Genomic DNA, 19057 nt, shown 5'->3' on the forward strand with positions numbered 1-19057 from the left:
CTCTGCAAAGCAAGCTTTATTTTAAACTTTTTTTCTCATTAGTCAGTCAGAAACAACAGGAGTGGCACCACCGCCTATGTCAAGCAGACAGAGCAAAACGCCTGTTCAAGCCAATGTATGTTTTGTAGGTTCGATCTCCCAACAAAACAGGCTAGCAAATGAAACAGACACAGATTTGAAATTCATCATTGTGCAATAGGAGTTTACTGAAAAACTTTCAGAGTGGCCACTGCCACTAAGAAAAATGAATCTTAAATATATCTCATTTTAACAAGCACAGATGAAATTGCCTCTCCGTTAGAAGCCCAATATAAGTGATTTGGGATGAGCTTCTCTCTTTCGATTCATCAGAAAACTGGCTGCTGTATGGTGCTCTCCGATTTTACTTTTAGTGAAGAACTAACACATGGCAGAATAAAAAAGAAGTTCAACTACTGCACTGAACTGCAAGTAAACACATTCAAAGTCTTTCCAAATATATGGTACAAAAAATAATCTATATTCAAACATGAAATAGAGAGGAAAGGAAGGAACATTCTTCTATAAATAAACAGCTCTTACAGCAACTTCTTTTGAAACGGATGGTTTGTTTCCCTGTCTACCACCCTCCCAAGTTTTTTAAGTCTTTGCATGAATATTTTCCTCAAGTTCAACTACAAAAGCCAGAATCTAGATCATTTTAATAAGGCTCAGATGTTTCCGAATATCTGTGCAAGTATTCAGAAAAACAGAGATTAAAGAAGTGCACAACAAAAGCAATGTCAAAACTAAGATCTCTGGCTTAAACTACGGAGAAAAAAGGTGATAAAAATTCTGGAAAAAAACTTCTAGACTTCAAAAATCATAAGGAACTAGAAACATTTTGAAAAAAACCAGTCCACTTATTCTCTGTCTAGAGCAGGAAAGGCTACTGGGTCAAGTCATTTCCCAACTTGTAACTTCTCCCCTTTCAAGTAACCTCAAAGGAAGGTAGCAAGACCCATTAAATATAAAATATGGCACAAATGTTACAGTAAACATACTTCTGGAAAATATTACACATAAGAAGCTCAACAGATACGCTGGAATTTCTACACATTCTGACCGAACAGATGATCATATTGCCTAATTTCAGGACTGTAAATTCAGGGCAGCACAGTACTTGAGTAACAAAAAAAAGACACATTGCTACCAGTGCTGTAAAACAAGAAATACCGACTGGCCTCAAGTGACTGACATTTTTACATATTCTTTCTGACAGTCAAGAAGAAAAAAATGCCAATTATTAGACATATTGTTAAAGGACTGAAAAAAAACCAGCAGCTTTTTACTCAATGCTCCTGATAACAACTGAAAAAAAAGAGACCAGGGAGTTTCCCCCTTGCATGCAAACATGAATTTTCAGTCTTCTAAATAGAAACAGAAAATCAAAACTTTTCAGGTGGCTGTTTCATAAGCAGCTGCGAAACCACTTAATTCTCTTGCTGTCAGAATCAAGTCTGATAGCCCAATCTTTTTTCAACCTTACACAAACAAGTCATATTTCTCTGTTTGTTTAGTGCTCCAGCATACGTGGCAAATGAATATCCTTTTGGCTTCGAAGTTTCCAGGATAGCCGAAGTAATTCTTTTTCATCTTGCGTCAGGTGTAGCAAGGCACCTACCAGTTTCTAATTTATCACACAATGCACAGTAGGAGCACAGATCCTTTCTACTGGCATATAACATGACATCCAATTTTGCCAAATACGTAACAGTTTTTACTTCAGACTGCCATGGTAAACCCAAGCCAAGTGTTTTTTATGGAACCAGGCCCCAACTAACTAGTTACTGCTCAGGTGCCAAAAGCAAGAGCTAATGTTAAAAAGAAAAACTAGACCCACTTTGAAAATACTCTTGCTTGTCTTTCTATCCATTCGAGAGTTCTAGAAGTCTCATGTACTGTATAAACTTGTAACTCACAAGCTTTTAAGCTTGTATTACATATTAAAGCGTTAAACCATATATAGAAACTGGGACATGTGGCAAGGTACTGTCAAGAGACAGCGGTTTGTCCTGCAGGAACTGGTGCAACTTCAAAAAAAAGGGGTTCTGCAACAGCCACAAAGAATGAACAAAAACATTGTTACACAAACTCAGTAAGAACGCATCTTTTATATTTATCTTACTCACATTTACAGCTTCTCCTCAGAAGTCTATTACTTGTATCATATGTGAAAGTAATTATTACTTGAGGAAAGTCAGTCCACTAACTCTTTATTCTTAAACATATCAAACTAAGCTAATGTATGTTGATTAAGAGTGCAGAATGGCTCACACATCCAGAACATGAAGACACCTGCACAGAAAATCACCAGTCAAACTAGAAGAAACCATAGCGAGCGTGGCTCACTGTCATATGACAGTCACATACTCAGAAGAGGCTATAATGCATGGATATGACACCAGATCCCCTTTTTATTCTACTCGGTTCTACAAAGTGTTTCTTCATAAAGAGCTACCAAACTGCATCTAACATGTATTACCCCAGAAGAAATACCGCACATTTACCTTCAAAATAAATAAGATCAATTTGTATTCTCCAGAATCTGCTGTCTACAGACAGCTCTTCTTGAGCTTCCTTTTCCTAGTATTTTTAGGAGTCTGAAATTTCTAACTAAATACTTTACCGAAGATGAAAACTGTTCACAGCTTGATGTGAGGTAAACTGGTTTGAGAAAGCTCAGGCACAGATTAACAGGTTACTGCTAGCAATTCCTAGGTACCATTCTGAAAGCGATCACAACCCCCGCCCCTGCTCTTCCTGGAAGTAATATTTGTTCATTTCTTTTTAAAGGCTATACAGGTGTTCTTATTTATTTCAGCTTTGTTTTCATCCCTGCCTCCCTGCCATTACTCTGGAGTGTCATGCACTGTAGGCTGCTTTCTCTCTCAGGTCAGCAACAACTCCTAAACAAGTATTTTACTTACCATATAATTACTATATGCATGATCAAACATTTCAAGCACTTGGTTTCTAAAAAAGAAAAGGAAAAAGCATTAGGGTCAGCCTTACAATGGCCTTTAACACACCACCCTAGAACAGCAAGATATATTATGCTTTGATACCTGAATATCAATAATGGGTCCTTTACTAATGTACTCAAGTAAATGAAATACAGGCATAATAATTTTTCCTAATGCAGCTACTTTCGTTCACTGCAGAAAGGAAAAACTACTTCTTCACTTAACACAAAAATAAGTATTTTGAGATCTCTCGCAGTCTGCTGTGCTTCCCCTTAAATAGCTGTAGACATCACCAACACATTAAAGCTGAGATGGGACACATTCCATGCTCAGCAAAAACCAGCAAACAGAATTATATCCTGCTTGTAATCACCAACCCTAAAACCATTGACACAGCATAAACTCCTGTCTGTGATTCAGAAAACGGCCATAAGTTACAAGGTACACTTCCTCCTTGCATTAGAAGTCTTGGCAAGCAAATACTAAAGTAAAACCCTTATGGATACATTTATTTCACATGTTTGAAAAGCAGTCAAGGTGAGAAATACCACTATATAAAAAAAGCACTGGTTTTTTGAGAGAAAGCACTACTTCTAGTCGTGCCTAACTGTTTTACTGAAGAGCCCCGCAAGGCAAAAGAGCATGTTAATTTCTAAGCTCCCATCAACATAATTCAAAATCTCTGCTGATAAGACTGAACATAAACCAGACAAGAACACCACAATTATATTGTAAATATCTGATTTAGTTCAACGACTTGGAAATTTAAGAAGTAGTTTTAACTCATCAAATGCATTAAGTCATCAAAAAAGCAGAGTATGATGTTTTTTTCAGGTCCTTGACAGACTACATCCAGTCTGCAGTTCTGGGATCTGTGCAGCAGACAAAACACCAGGGTTTGACACACACGTGCCATATCCAGATGAACTAAGCATACAATGCTGTTCAGTGATACGACATACAGAAAGCTTCTTAAAACTTTTATTTCTCTACATGTAACTTACATTTGCAGGGCATTTTTCTGACATGATCTTGTCATTAAAGAAATACACAGATTACCTGCCATTATTCAGAAACGACCCAGCCTGGTGCCCCCAAATACAAACCGTGGCAAGACATCACTTCTGTATGCCTGCAGCATCAGACGATACAGCCAGTGCAAGTTATGAATGCAAAAATTTTAAAACCAATTGATGAATGAAACAAATTCCTTATGTAGTCACATGAAGAAAACACATAAAACACAAAGTACCCTGAGAACCCATGATGGAAACCCCCAATAACCGTGAACATAATCAGAGTTAAGTATCAACTTCTATCTAATGATTAATAACCATGAGAGTACCCAGTGTTTCTCCAGCAGATTTTTTGCATCATTGCTGTGCAATTGACCAGTAGATGGGAAGAGGATGATGATGAAACTGTCCCAGTAATAGGATCTATACAGAATCATAGAACTGTTTAGGTTGGAAAAGACCTTTAAGATCATCATGTCCAACTGTTAACCTAGCACTGCCAAGTCCACCACTAACCCACGTCCCTAAGTGCCACATCTACAAGTCTTTCAAATACCTCCAGGGACAGTGACTCCATTACTTCCCTGGGCAGCCTGTTCCAACATTTGATAACCCTTTGGGTGAAGAATTTTCTCCTAACACCCAATTTAACATCCCCTGGAAAAACTTGTGGCCGTTTCCTCTCATCCTATCACTTTTTACCTGAGTAAAAGAAACACACCTCCACCTTGCTACAGCCTCCTTTCATGATATGCTTGATTACATACTTGCTAAAAAAAATTCCTACTTCATGCAACGCAATACATTGCTAATTATACTGTAATCTTTATCCTTCAGCTAAAAACTACATGAAAAGAGAATCGGCTTCTTACATGTACATGCATTGAGGACAAAAGTAGTTTACTTTATATATGGGAACTAGGCAATACCACATGTAAACCTGTACCTGTTTTATGACTCCCAAACACTCACATGCTCCAGAGGCAAAGCCATAATTAGAGCAACTGGCTATGGATTTAGATTTACCTTTGATCACTTCTACTCATCATTCCACACAACCACTGGCTGCAATCTTCAAGACTGGAGCTGCCAAGCATATGGCAGAGGGGTTTGACCCCACAGGCAGCAGAGGCGACAGGGGGCTGCCTGCTCCACGAACTGCGGCGACCTGACTTGAAAGAGCAGCCCGGCTCTGGCACACACCCCCCAGAGCACTGGGGGGGGGGGGGGCGGGGGGCGATGCCACACATCTCGGTTGGCTCGGAGGGGAAAGGGGGAGCCAGGAAAGACGTCCCCGGAGCTCGCCGGGCGAGGGGCACAGCCGCCCCCGTCCTGTCCACCCCGACCCCCGGGGGGAGCGCGGATCCCGCCGCCCCAGCACGGCCAGGGCCCGATGAGCGGCGAGGGGACGCGGGCGCACCGCGAAGCCGCCGCGGGCGGTGGGCTCGGCCCGGGCCCCGCCGGCCTCCTCCTCGGCCTCACAGGGCTCCGGCGGCCCCGAGGGCGACCCGGCGCCACCGCCGTTCCCCCCACTTCAGCTCCCGGCCCGGCCCGGCCCAGCCCAGCCCAGCCCGGCGCGGCGGCGGCGCTCACCCCAACCGGCGCTTCTCCTCCTTGCTCATGGCCCCGGCCCCCGGGGCGGCCGCCAGCACGGAGGAGGCGGAGAGCAGGCCAAGGGCCAGGAGCTTCCACGGCCTCCTCCAGCGCGGCCCCCGGTCGCCGCCGCCCCCCTGGCAGCCCACAGCTCCGCTCATGGCCGCGGCCGCCTGCCCGCTGCCGCTAGGCCCGGCTCCGGCCCATCTCGCCCGCTGCCCGCCCCTCGCGGCGCGGCGGCCGCGGCTCCCACCGCCGACGCGCAGGCGGAAGGGACCGGCCCTCCGCTTTCCTGTGGCGTAGCCAAGGAAACCGCCTCGCTACGCCGCTTCCGGGTCCCCCCGCACGCGCCGCGCCGCCGGGCCAATAGGAACGGCGCAGGAGCGCCGAGAGGCGGGAGGGCGCGCGGGCCACGTGACGGCAGCGGCGCGCCGACCGAGAGGGCGACGTGGACAAAAGGAGGGGCGGGGGAGCGGCGCGCGGGCGCGCTGGCGCCAGACTACAGCTCCCGGCATGCACCGGGAGCTGGCCGTAGTTCGCGCTCCCTGAGGAAGGCTGCCAGCCGGGCGTCCAGCAGCGACACTAAGCCCAAAATACACTCCTCGGCTGGGGAGAGTGCAAGGCAAGCATCTCCTTAGCTCGCCCTCCGGCAGCTGCTTGAAGTGCCCCTCCTTTTTTTTTGTAGTACACCCCCCCAAATTAAATCATCACACATGCACAAAACCAGCCTCCCAACGACGGAAGGGAAGAGCCTTTATTTTCATGACAAGCGTTTTTACAAAGTTATAAGCAAGGTACAATGCGTTTCATATCCTGTCCTTTAAAACTAGCAACCCCATGAAATAAAACCGTGGTAATGCCCCCCCAGCCCGCTTCCCTCAAGGCACTGTGGTGCTTGAACCCTCAGCCCTCCAGGCGCTGAAAGGTGATTTATTATTGTTCCTAGTTTACAAGCAAAATAATTCATTCCAGGTATGTGTTGGAAATCCCATGAAAGCGACAAAACTTACTGAACGGGTGGATTATTATAATTTTTAATCAGTGGTCCAACATAATGTTGCAGATTGCTGACCTCTAAATTGCTGTCACCTCTACCCAAGTCTGGTTAAAGACTTAAAAAATATTACTCTATCCATTTGCAGACATCTGAATGTACAGAAAACATCCACAAAGGCAAAAAATCAGTCCCCTAGCCATGAGGAACTTCTATTTAAGTTGCAGAACAGAGAGATGTATATGCTAGATCTTCCTTGTTCTTTCCCATTCTCCTTGTGAAAAACAAGTATGTTGAGTATCTGTATTCAACAACTCAATTCTTCAATATTATAGGAAAGTATTACCCAGATCTAAGCCTATGATAGAAATAACAAAAAAATTACTATGATGGGAACCATTATGAAGTATTTTCTGTACATATGTATCTAATTAATATCAGCTGTAAACGGCTTTTGTAGGAGACAGCAGTGTTTTTCACAGACTCACTGTCTTGGTAATCCTCTTTTGTATAAAAAAATGTATTAAAATGCCATATTCCCCGATTTTAGCATGGCTAAAAGAGACTGGTGCTGCTTAACTGTAAAGTACGTGTTATAATTTGAAGACACTTAATGTTTGGTACCTATCAGAAATAGCTTATGATTTGCAAAAACAAAGCAGCTGACAGTGAAATAACTAAGGATTTTTTTAAAAAAACTGGCTGACAGTGGTTTGTGTGTTTACAAATTAGTATTTTTCCATGAAATATAAGAAGGAAATAAGTCAAAGTACTTTTGCAAGGAAAACATCTGTGACCTGTGATCTGTATCTATACCACAGCATGGCTTCTGGAATAAATAGGAGTTGCACTAATTTTACAATAGTGACTTTGCAGTTGGTTCAGTTGCTCAACAACGTTCCTTACTTATGCAGCAATATTTGCTTGCTCCTCTAGTGTCAATTCTCTGTTAGTATTATAGCATACTTCAATAACATTCAATAATAGATTTGGCACAATTTCTTGAAGTTAAATGCCAACAAAGTCTTGGGACTTTGTTATTTCTTCCCATGTCTTTATGCATGTAAATCCTGCAGTCCAAACTGTATTTATCATTAATCTTTGCTGTTCTGTACTGTATTATATTTATTCAGAAACAGTCTGAAGGCCAAATTTTTAAGGTGTTTTAAATTGACCTCTAAAGGGAGGTTTTGAACTCTAAAGGCCATTTTATTAAAATACTGGTTTTAATTTCCAAACTTTCCTGTGCAGTCTTTAAACTGTGCATGCAAATAATGCATATAAGCAACTTCACGCATAGATCAAGGTTTGATGTGGATGATAATATGCCAGCTATGAAAGCAGCAGGTCTTATTTTACTAACTGCTTTTGCGATGTGATTCTGCCCTCCAAAACCCAAGCACATGTGAATAACCTTTGGCTGCTTTCTGCTTCAGTTAACATCTATATTAGACATTATTAGCAATGATTATGATATTTCACAATTATTGCAATTTATTACATAATTTCTGCACCTAAAAAGGCCTACAGAACTGGGTAACTCAGTAAGAATGGGAATGGCAGAACTCTTAATATTCTGCATTAGATAGATGAAAGTGAATATATTTTATGGTGGGAAGTAAACCAGAAAGATGCTGCCTATTGGTTACAATTATTGTAAACATTCTCATCTTTCCCTTCCATAAAATAAAACAAAATAAAATAGCCGTAAAGTGCTCTGGAAGGCTAAATAACCCAGAAGTGCAGAGTGGGACTGAGAAACCTGCTCCCATATTTTCCCCATTTTAAATATAGCAATAAGAGAAAAAAAAATCAGAACACTTGCTTGTCTTTAATACCTGTCAAAACTTCAAAATAATTAAGTGATCAGTTTGCAGAGTTTGCATAGAGTGTGGCTTTTGAGCAACCTACTAAATTAACTATTTGGTCTGTTTAACTACTAAAAGGTGTACGTATTTCCCGTATACTGCATGCAAATACTAAAAGCATCCTTGACTAGAAATGTATGTACCAACCACCTAAGAATCATAGCCGTACTTGTCAAATCCATGCATGTAAAAATCATGAGCTACTCCCCTGCTAAAACACTAAGAACAGTTAAGTTGTTAAAATACCTTTACAGTTGGGGGTGAGTTGCTTTTGAAGCATTCAGTGGTCACATTTTCAGACTTTTTCTATAGCCATAAAAAGTAGCAATTTTTCAGTGAAATATGAGATTCCCCAACAGTAACCCAGTTTTAAACAGTGACAGCTTTAACCAAAAAAGAAACGTTATTACCCATCTCTCAGGAAGGGTTCCATGCTAAATCTGCAAGAGCTGGTAATACCATAAAGCCCAGTTCCTCTAGCCCTGACCCAAGTAAGTATTCACAATTAAACAGGGATTACTGGAGTAAATAAATCCTGCAGGGCTGGGCTGAAAAATGCTTCTTACTCTTCAGAGTTTTGCTGTGCATAACTGTCTTCTCTGTTTTCCTCTGTGAAAACATCTTTTACTTCGGTGCTTTTTGTTTCTCTGTGTGAAGATGATTCATCTTCTGGCTGCCCTTCACCCCCACTAGCCTCTGTATCTCCTGTCACCTCTTTGGCACTAACCTTGCCCTGCTCTGGCACCAAAGAAACCGGCACATCTAGCAGTCCTGTTGGGTTTTCTGTATCCAAAACAGGCACTTGCATTGTGTCTGCATTTTCAGCAGGATTATGAAAAAAGCCCTCAGTCCCTACCTCCACTGGGACAGCATGGTTATTTCCTGTGCCTCCCTCTTCCCCATCTAATCTTTTGCCTTTGGACACGTTTTCAGTGTGTTCCTCTGACTGCAATCTATCACTTCCACAGCTTCTCACACCTGTGTACCAAATGCTTTGCTTCATCTCCACCTCTGCCTTTACCTCTTGAGGTGTATCTGAGCTTTCCACCAGCCATTCTGCTTGTGCCATATTGCAGGCCCCCTTGGACACATTCACTAAATTCATACCATCTGTCCCCAAACTAGATGAAGATGATTGGTCCTCCTTGAACTCTGTGCATTCTGCTGTATCTTTATTCACCATTGTCTGGCTCACTTGAATTTCTGCTGCAGCCATTTTGCTCAACTCGTTCTCTTTATTGTGCTGCTGCAGCTTTAATATCTCATCTTCACAAATCTCCTTTATGTTCTCAGCTGGAGTATCTGCTGGTATCTCAACTGTTACCATCAGCAAACTCTTTATCTCATTCACATCATCAGGGGATTTACAACTCTTTTCTTCTAACCTGCTTTCTTTTTGAGGATTATCCCCAAACCCTTCTTTCCCTGTGTTTTCATCCTGGGCAATAACCCTTGTTTCAGTACTTGCTCCTTGGTCACTGCTTTCTTTGTTACTATCCTCTTCAAACCTTGTTCCTACCACATTTTCTCTCTGAGATAATTTTTCTGAAATTTCTTTTTCTACCTTGATTTTCTTTTCAGCATTCCCTAAAATCTCTGCTTCTGCTACATTATCATGTGGGGAAGTCAGCTTTATCTCAGAAAGTTCTTCCTGTGCTTTGCTTTCTTTTTCAATGCCACCAACAAACGCAGCATCCATTGCTGTTTGACTCTCAGAAGTTACCTTTTCCTCCACTGCCTCTTCATGTACCTTAAGTTCTTTTTTAAGGCTGGCTCCAAAATCTTTCACTGCAGTTTCAGTCCCACAAGCTACTTTTTCCTCCACAGCTTCTTCTTGTGTCTTAAGCTCTTTCTCAGTGTTCACTACACATTCTGCTTTCACTGAGTCTTTGTTCTCCAAAGAACTTTTTTCCTCTGCAACTTCTTGTTTTGTAAGGGTAGCTGAAAGGGACTCCTCTTTTTTGCCAATGTCTGTATTGATCACTTCTTCACTTTTGCTTGCCTGATCCCCAGCTGTATTAACAGAAGTGACTGCCTCTTTGTCTGACGACTTTCTATAATCAGCATCCTTGTCCCAAGGAATTTTCCCTGTCACAATAAGTGTTTCATCACTTTGAGCTTCAGTGTCTGACATCTCAGCTCGGGCAGTGGAAGGCTTTTTCGCAGGAGTTGTTTGTGCTGACCCTGAAGGGGTCTTTAGGTCTGTTAAGCTGGACACACTTTCACAGGGCAAATTCAAGTTATCTTCAAAGAGGTTGTGCTTCTTCATAATGGCAGCTTCTTTTATCACTAAATAAAACAGAGAGATCAAACTGTTAATCAAAAATTAAATCTTTGATCTTTAATGTACCTTGACAGAGATACATTAAAGAAGTGTTTACGCGAGTTTCTATGTTATACATTTTGATATTACAGATAACAGTGATTTTCATTTTCAACTTGCTTTTAGTTTACATTACTGGGGGGTGGGGATTTTCTCTGTTTTGAATAATGGAACTTCAATGTTGACCTAAGCATTGCTGTAATAGAAAACTAACACAGGACCCACAATGCATGAAGGTAATGTTTCAGTGCAGAAGGATTTACACTGAATATATAAATAAAAGTGTACTCATATTAATTATTATACTGGTGTTTTTGAACAGGAGCACCAAAGAGGGTCTGTTAAAACTTACTGTACAATACATATCCTTGTCTGTTATCTAGGGTATAGATAGACAGACAGATCCAGAAAGATGCAAGTATTTTATTTATCTATATACGCCACCAAGAGTAGTTTAGTTTTCTGACACAAAAGCAGAGAGATCTGCATGGAGTACTGCTCTGGCATCAGTGATGTACTGGAAACTGCATCCAGCAGTTAATTTAATTTGGGGAAATTCATTTGCACTGCCATTAGATATCACAAAGTCTTTGCAAGCAAGAGCATAATCTCACTCCTTGGCTCAGGGAATGAAGATAAAAGGAAGTTGGCGTAATTACGTTTTGTTAGAAATAGGCTTGTGCCAACCTATCACTTTTCCCAGATTTAGTTTCCCAGATTTAGTAAAGTTGCCCCATAATTCAGATTTTAGGGCTCGTCACACATCTTTAGTGAGCTAAATGAAAACACTGTAGCATTGTAACCACCAGACTTTGGGAGAGTGGGGCCTGGATCTGAAACAGCCAGGTTAGAATGCTGGGAAGCTCTGAAGCAGGAGCTCACAGTTGACAGCTGAAACATTACTACTGTCACCTCATGAATGTTCTCACCTTTCAGGGTTTCTTCAAGCAGTGTCTGATATAAAATCTCTTCATACACATTCTCTACTTGGATCACACTAGTGTAATCAGCAAAAATGAACTGCTCGTATTTCTGCAGCTCCTGTGCAGATAGAGAAGAAAGGAACAGATGCATAAAAATGAGAGATTCTGGGAGTCCTGCTTCAACAGAGTACCTTGGAGATGCCATCTAGCAGGTCTTGCAATGCTCCTTGCTGGCTCTTGAGGTAAAGTCTCCAAACTACGACTAAATGAGCTATGTAGATTCTCAATTTATTATGCACTTATCAAACAGTATTCTCACACTACAATTACATTTAAAAGCACTATAGATCATTGCCATCTGCACTATAGTAAACATTCTGAAATAAGTAGCTGGTGAGGAAATGCCTCAATGTTTGTCCAAGGAGGCAAATCCATAGTGAGCATGGAAGATACAGGGTTTGGGTTTGTTTTTCTAATAGGTGTGTAACATTTTTACCTTACTGATTTATACGCAATAGGCTGTCTAGACAATAATTGAGTCATTATCACTAAGCAGCTGCTTGGTGGTCTATAAAAAGTAAACGAACTCTGCCCACTTCTAGAAGAGGCACCTACATAAAAATATCTGGAGGCTTTCAAGTAAAAGATCAAGACTTGACTGGACATGTCAGTTGTGTCATGCATTTGCTTCTAGAGCTGACTGCTCATTTCTGTAGAGGTACAAACGCAGAAGGCTTGTGGGAAATTAAATAGAATGGGCTCGGGGGAAGTTTGCACCACCACTGCTTCCTCTGTCCCGTATGACGCAGATATGATGTGGAGCTCCACCCTCTCTACATATATTCAAGGTAATAAAATGGTTGCCCTTGTGCTTAGACACCATGTGTTGAAGGCACTGCTGACACTCTATGAGAGACTATTATTTTGGGATAGTAAAGAAAGTAGAGTGGCATACAGAAAAGAGTGATTTTAAAGATATTTTTGAAAATCGTAAATTTTAATAATCCATACTCAAGTACTCTCAAGCATCACTTGGCAAAACACTTGGCTTTAAACTTGTTTTTGAAACTGAAACAAGCTGGAGAGCATCAGCAAGAGCAGTGCACCCTGGGTGGGAGCCTACAGCCTTTGGGAAGTGATGAACATCAAGCGAAACAAAAGGGCACAGAAGCCAGGATGGCTTAGGGCAGTCCTCTTTCAGCAGGGACAGTGAAAATGCAAAAGAATATGCATGGGCTTCAGGAAGGGTACAGACTATTTAATTTAAACCAATGTGAACAGCATTCCAACTGGCCCTTGATGTAGCCACACTGATAACATCTCCATGAAACACTGGTAGCCACCTTTGCTGAGAACTAACCTACCTATTTAATTAAGGGCAGCAGTGCTGATGCAATTACTTCCATTTAAAATCACGGAAAGGAAGTGCACGGCCTGTCTGCTTGCTGCTCCAGCTGCCCAAGCAGGCATTAGGCTTTGAAGATCATCAGCAGAGGCGGTGTATGGTCACAGCTGCACCTTGGGGTGCTGCTGAAGAGCAAAGCACCCTCTCCCACGGACTGAATTTCAGCCTGCAGCCCGGCTGCTGAACATAAGGGTAGGCTCATAACCTACAATTGTAACTGTCAAGAGGAGTCTGGTTTGAGGTGACGTCAGATCTATATGGAAGAAATGAAACAGGGATGGGCAAAGAGAAAGAAAGCTGCATATACAGCTTCCCTGTTTCCCAAAATCTTCCTTATGTTCCACATCTACCCAATCCATGAACTGGCAAATTGAAGCATCATTTTGCTAATCAGGCAGCCAATCTGCACAACTCTCAAAAGAAAACAGCTTTACAGAGTTGAGGATTTACTGTCAAGGTGTTAATCCTTCCCTGCCTTTTATAACTGTATCTTTTTAATCACAGAAACCTACTGGTTTGCATGTTGAAGCCAGTGTCTTTTGCATTGTGGGCAAAGTAATCTGTACCAGTGCTTCTTGAAATATCTTCTTCCGGATGGTGCTGCTGTCATAATCATATTGCTGTCAAAACAGACAAAAGGAGAAACAAGCCCAAGCATGTTTGGGGTTATTAATCACTCATAGGAGGAACTGGTTCTTGTTACTCTGTGACTGGTGACAGATAAATCCCAAAGGATACCACATCATGGGTGCACTCATGCAAACACAATCAGGGGTTTGAACTCCCATGCAGGTTATTCCAGTTTTTACAAAAATACTCTGAAATTTAGTTTTCTGGAATCTCTTTATCTTCATTTTTTTAATACCTAGCCTAGAATCAGCCCCTGAATGCTCTTTCCAGGTACTTCAGCACTGCCTCTTCTGAATTCTAGGGGTAGGCTAATTATAAAGCTAATAAAAAAATATTTACCCAGATTGACAGCATCATAACCAGCTTGTTTAATTGCAATTAAAGGGGCTGCACATGTAAATACTTTTACAAGGGTCTCCCCTTGTAAAAGAATTAGGTTTTACCCCCAAAATGAGGAGCTTTGCTAAGTGCCACCCAACCTCTTCTTTCAAATACTGAGCTAAATTCACATAAAATAAATTCTCCATTTCCAACAAGGCAGAACCCAAGGTCCTCCTGTGCAAGTGCTGCTGAATTACACTTACCTTCAGTACTCTCAGCTTGACTTTTTCAATAGTTGTTGCAACTTTCACTGAGTCTGCCTGGGGACTTAGAGAGAACAACTGCTCAAAAGTATAAACTGCATTTTCCATCAGCTAAAAATAATAAATAAAAAAATCTGTTAAAGATCAATAACATAAAAATCCTACCTATGTAAAGAAGCACTGTAAATATAACTATTAACTTAGATTGTATTTTTGAGAAGGTGAATTGGAGAAAATATAACGGGCCTAAGATCAATAAATATTTCCAGTACTTTAAATGATTGTGAAAGGGGAAGGAAAGCCTTGTTTAGTTTAGATTGCAACACTCAGTTTTGGAATGGGAAACCCAAAAGAAGATTATCTAATGCAAGAGAATAAGAAAATGAAACTGCCTCAGCATCTCTCTTGAGTTTATAGGCAGGTTTATACTAGGAAGTCTGCTAATGTAACTAAACAAACAGTTCCAGCAGCAAACTTGCTCAGAGTAGATTAATTAAAATGTCCAAAATTTTTCAGCTGTTTCAGTTCTCTGAAGGCTAACATGCACAGAAATGTCGCAATAAATAAAGCAAATTAAGCCTTGGTATCATTATTATGCTATCACAGCACAGTAGCATATATATAATCTCATGTCACCATCTAAACTTACAGTGACAAGGACAAGAAGTAAAATTGATTGTCTACATATAAAAGCCATACATAAAACTGATTATGCATAATAAGAATCCCATTGACTCCTACCAGATTTTTATGGTCTTAATCATTAATACTACAGATAAATTATTTTAAAAAGTAATTAATCAGTAGCTGTCCTTATAATACAATTATTCACAAAAATTGCACAGAGCGCAGTTATTTCTCACAGAATTATGTTAGGCTGGCATTTGCCATATTTTCAGGTTATCCAGAGAGTCATTAAAAATATTAAATCCCCTACTCTGAAAAGATATTTCAGAAAAACAGTACTGCAAGCGGTAATTATGTCTACTTAATGAGGTTTTGCCTTTTTTAGCTAAGTGTTTCCATTCAAATTTTAATATATTCTTATTGGAGGAGTACAGAAACAAGCCCAGAGAGGCTGTCCACATGGCTGGGTCTTCCTCTGTATCCCATGGGACCATCCCAGTCAATATACATAGACAGCCATATACTGTAGAGGACTTCTTGTAGTTTGTAAATGAGTACGTACATACTTATGGATAAGACATGCTTTCAATTCCTCCTTGGCTAGCAATATTTTCATGAATTAAAATACGCAGTGACAAATGTTGAAGGCTGATTTTTGTAACTGGCTTTGCAGATAATGTAGCGTTGGACTATACAGACTGTGTTTACAAGTGGCAATGGAGAAGATGGAGGTTTACTCAATTTGTGGATGCATCAGAAAGCTGTACAGTAAATACTCATGCACAGCAAGACCTTGGATGCAAGAAAAAGACAGGATCAGTGTAGAGTTAAGTGAGGCTAATTAAAGATGAACTATTCACTTTTTATTTCAATTTTTATTGGAAGCAAATCATAAATTGGTGTAGTTCTGGTGAAGTCACTGCAGCTGCTTTATTAATGCCAGTTGAGCATTCTGCTCCCAAATTTCCTAAAATTGGCCACTAGAGGATGCCAAGCTCCCAAGCCAAGGAATCCTCCTCCAGCCTCTGCCCAGTTAAGAGTTAAGCCAAATGCTTCTTTTAAGACAACATGAGCATAGCCATGTCTCACCTTACTCGTTAATAAAATAAACGTCCATGGACACAAAGTGAAACTAGATACTATTTTTATGAGAAAAATACCAGCCTTTTAAAGAGAGAGAAGCAATACCAGCATTTTTAGAACAACTTGTGCTTTAATTTAACTTATTGATTGTCAATTTTGACTCGTGCTGTTCAGAAAAAAACACCACTTGGTTTGCATGGGATCTATTTTCTGTCTGCTTCTTTGTCTTGCCTCATGGTCTTCACTTACTGAAAGACATTTTATCTGGCAGCATTCTGGAACGGTCCCCCCTGAAAGACCCAGACATGAAATCAGAATTTTATTTCTGAATAATTCTTTGGCTGCTGATCACAGCTGTACTTAGAAGAGCTGCTTTTAGCAAAACCCTGTTCCAGCACTGTGCTAGAGACTTGCTTTCCATATTCATAACTCCCACTCTGTAGAACTGGACCAGCTCCATTTCACAAGATTACTGACTAGATTATTTAGTTTCTCAACTATGGATTAAAATCACAGGGTTCAACATAGAGCTACAAGGCCAAATCTGCCTTGTGATCTGGCAATCGAAGTAAGTCTACTGGCCAGTTCCTAATAGATTTCTGACCAGGCATCCAAAAGAAATAAAAGCAAAGCAAAATTATAGCCTATACCAACATACACTAAAGGAAGAGATAAGAGTTCATTTTAAATCTGAAATTATGTCATCGCTTCAACCATTCGCATGAGGACTGAAGTAGCTTAAAGCACCTACATGCAGCTACATCCTGAGACGTCACCTGTGTCCAAGTAATTGCCAGTTTCTAACATTAATTGCCTTACTTCATATTAATGAGAAAACACACTACTAAGGAGGAGACATTCCACTTTGGTAAAATGTATTTAAGACCCTTCCTGAAAAATCAACCTTTTGGTGGTAAACTTTAGCCACCGCATTGGTTACAACCACAACTTTCTTGGGTGCTGAGACGCTGAGAATTCAGAACATGAAAGTGCAGGGGAAGAAAGGATACATCCAAAATTTTTGTTCCTTGCTGAGACTCACACACGCAACCTCACAAATATAAATGTCAAACATCTTCTAACTCTGATTTTCTTAGGTTTTGTTACCTGTACTTTGATTTGAGAGATATTCTGGCGCTCTTGCTCAACTTTTTATCAAGATTTCTTTGAAGCACATTAGAAGGACAAACCTAACCTGTTCTCCCAGGAGGAAAAACTGGATCTTACAGTACCTCTTGCATGAAGTTCTGTGTCCTCTGAATCACAAAATCAATATGATAGACCTTGAAGCGACTCTTGAGGTCCTGAAGGAGCTCCTGGAGGAGGTTCACTTTCAGGTAGCAGGGCTCCATTTTCACAGAGTTGAATGGCAGGTTCATAAGCTGATCCACATTCTGCATTCCAGTGGAGGAAGAACAGGTTTTGAGAGAAAGCAACCTGAGGCGACTTTTTAATAGAGAATGTAACAGTGGCCCTAAAACAAATTCTGGTATCAACACTCTAGTTGCACAAATACCAGAAGACTTTCAAAATGACACAACCAAATGCTAAACCCCTACCACCTGGGAAAGCAAATGGTGCTGTCAGCCAAGTTCTAGCTAGAAGGTTCTTGTGCTAATATAAAAGGTTCCAAATATATTTTTGTCTTACCTCCTTTAGCTTCATGATATCGTTTGTCTTCTGGAAGTCCTGGATGATTTCATTAACTTCTTTATCAAAAAGTGAGCGGACTTCAGTGAATCCAGAACTCACTGGACCCATGAGCTCCTCTAATATTGACGTGAGAAATGGCTGGATGTTTTCTGTGCAGCACTTCTGGGCAGGCTCAGAAACAGCAGCTGGAGTGTAAGACAATACAACAGCAGCATTTAGGCTACTAAGAGATATAGTGAAAAAAAGTAATCTGATTCACTTTACAACAAATTAAATTATTGTATTTTTCCCTGGAGTCACACCTCCATAAAGATGATGAGGGTGATGAAAGGAGAGTTTTTAGTTTTATGAATGACAATGAAACATCTTTCCCATGCCCCACCTCACCAAAGGCTAGTGGCTTGGGGGCCCTGTGGGAGCAGAGGAAAAGGCAGCTCTAAGTATTTATACATACTGGGAGGTTTGCACAGAGCATGGCCATGATCACTCTATAAGGAGGCATCTGAACTGTACTCTACAGTTCACTGAAAACTTCCTAGTCTGCTAAGTAAGAGTATCAACAGAACACCCTGAGTTTTATCAAAATAGCTCCTAAATTATCAGCTATTTCTTTATTTGCTAGCGTAAGCAACATCAGCTAATGTTTCACCTGCTTTTTACACTCATTTTTATAGTCACAGAAAAATTATACTAAGTTTAAAACCACCTAAGAAGCCCTTTGGTTTAAATAATCTTTGGTAGCCTATGAATTTTCACATAACCAGAACCTGGTTTTGTGGAATATTCCTAGACATCAGGTCAAAACCACTACAGTTTTAATTATGCTCATGTGACCTGTCTCTTCATTACATAAGGCTGTCCAAGTGAAAATGAAAGCAGAATGAGAAACTCTAATCAGGATACTCAAAACCTGTCAGCTCTAGAAGACCTGGTATTTTCACAGGTATCACACTGGCCACAGGTATCAGTTCCCATCAAAGGCAGCTGAGGCTCAAAACATTTGTTTCCTGAAAACTAGTGTCCCCAACTGGATTTTTCAAAACACATGAGGATTTCAAAACAATGACATCTGGTAAATTAAGCCACACAAAAATGAAACATTAAAAAATTGCTCCAAAACACAGCTGTTCCTCCACTAACCTTTGATTTTTCCAGCTAAAAAGTTCTTGGAGTTCAGAATCTGATCCATGTCTGAACGAATGGTTCCTTCAAGAGATTTTGCAAAATCTCTGCATTCTTCTTTCAAGGTACTTAATCCTTCTGCCACCTGCTGCTGGACTAAGCCGTAAGTTTCTTCTACGATCTAAACCCAAATCAAAATAAGAAGCATAGATCAGAATCAGCATACACAGACAATTGCTATGACAAACAACT

The 19057-nt window shown here is 40.8% G+C and overlaps 2 protein-coding genes across 2 annotated transcripts in view; both read right to left on the minus strand.

The window, feature by feature from the left end:
- EDEM3 (ER degradation enhancing alpha-mannosidase like protein 3) overlaps positions 1-5975 on the minus strand; it is a 32600-nt gene extending 26625 nt beyond the window's left edge. The window contains exons 1-2 of the mRNA XM_080407572.1: positions 5594-5975; positions 2949-2994 (exon numbers count right to left, since the gene is read on the minus strand). Coding sequence (XP_080263698.1) covers positions 2949-2994; positions 5594-5754 — 207 coding nt within the window. The 5' untranslated portion in view covers positions 5755-5975. The remainder of the gene's footprint in view (positions 1-2948; positions 2995-5593) is intronic.
- Positions 5976-6332: 357 nt separating this feature from the next.
- The window catches only part of NIBAN1 (niban apoptosis regulator 1), a 70105-nt gene continuing 57380 nt past the window's right edge, over positions 6333-19057 (minus strand). The window contains exons 8-14 of the mRNA XM_080407533.1: positions 18824-18986; positions 17681-17868; positions 17263-17424; positions 14321-14431; positions 13619-13726; positions 11708-11819; positions 6333-10744 (exon numbers count right to left, since the gene is read on the minus strand). Of these exons, the coding sequence (XP_080263659.1) occupies positions 9018-10744; positions 11708-11819; positions 13619-13726; positions 14321-14431; positions 17263-17424; positions 17681-17868; positions 18824-18986 (2571 nt within the window). The 3' untranslated portion in view covers positions 6333-9017. The remainder of the gene's footprint in view (positions 10745-11707; positions 11820-13618; positions 13727-14320; positions 14432-17262; positions 17425-17680; positions 17869-18823; positions 18987-19057) is intronic.

This window comes from Falco punctatus (assembly GCF_963210335.1).
Source record: "Falco punctatus genome assembly, chromosome: 11".
In the NCBI taxonomy this organism is placed as follows: Eukaryota; Metazoa; Chordata; class Aves; order Falconiformes; family Falconidae; genus Falco; species Falco punctatus.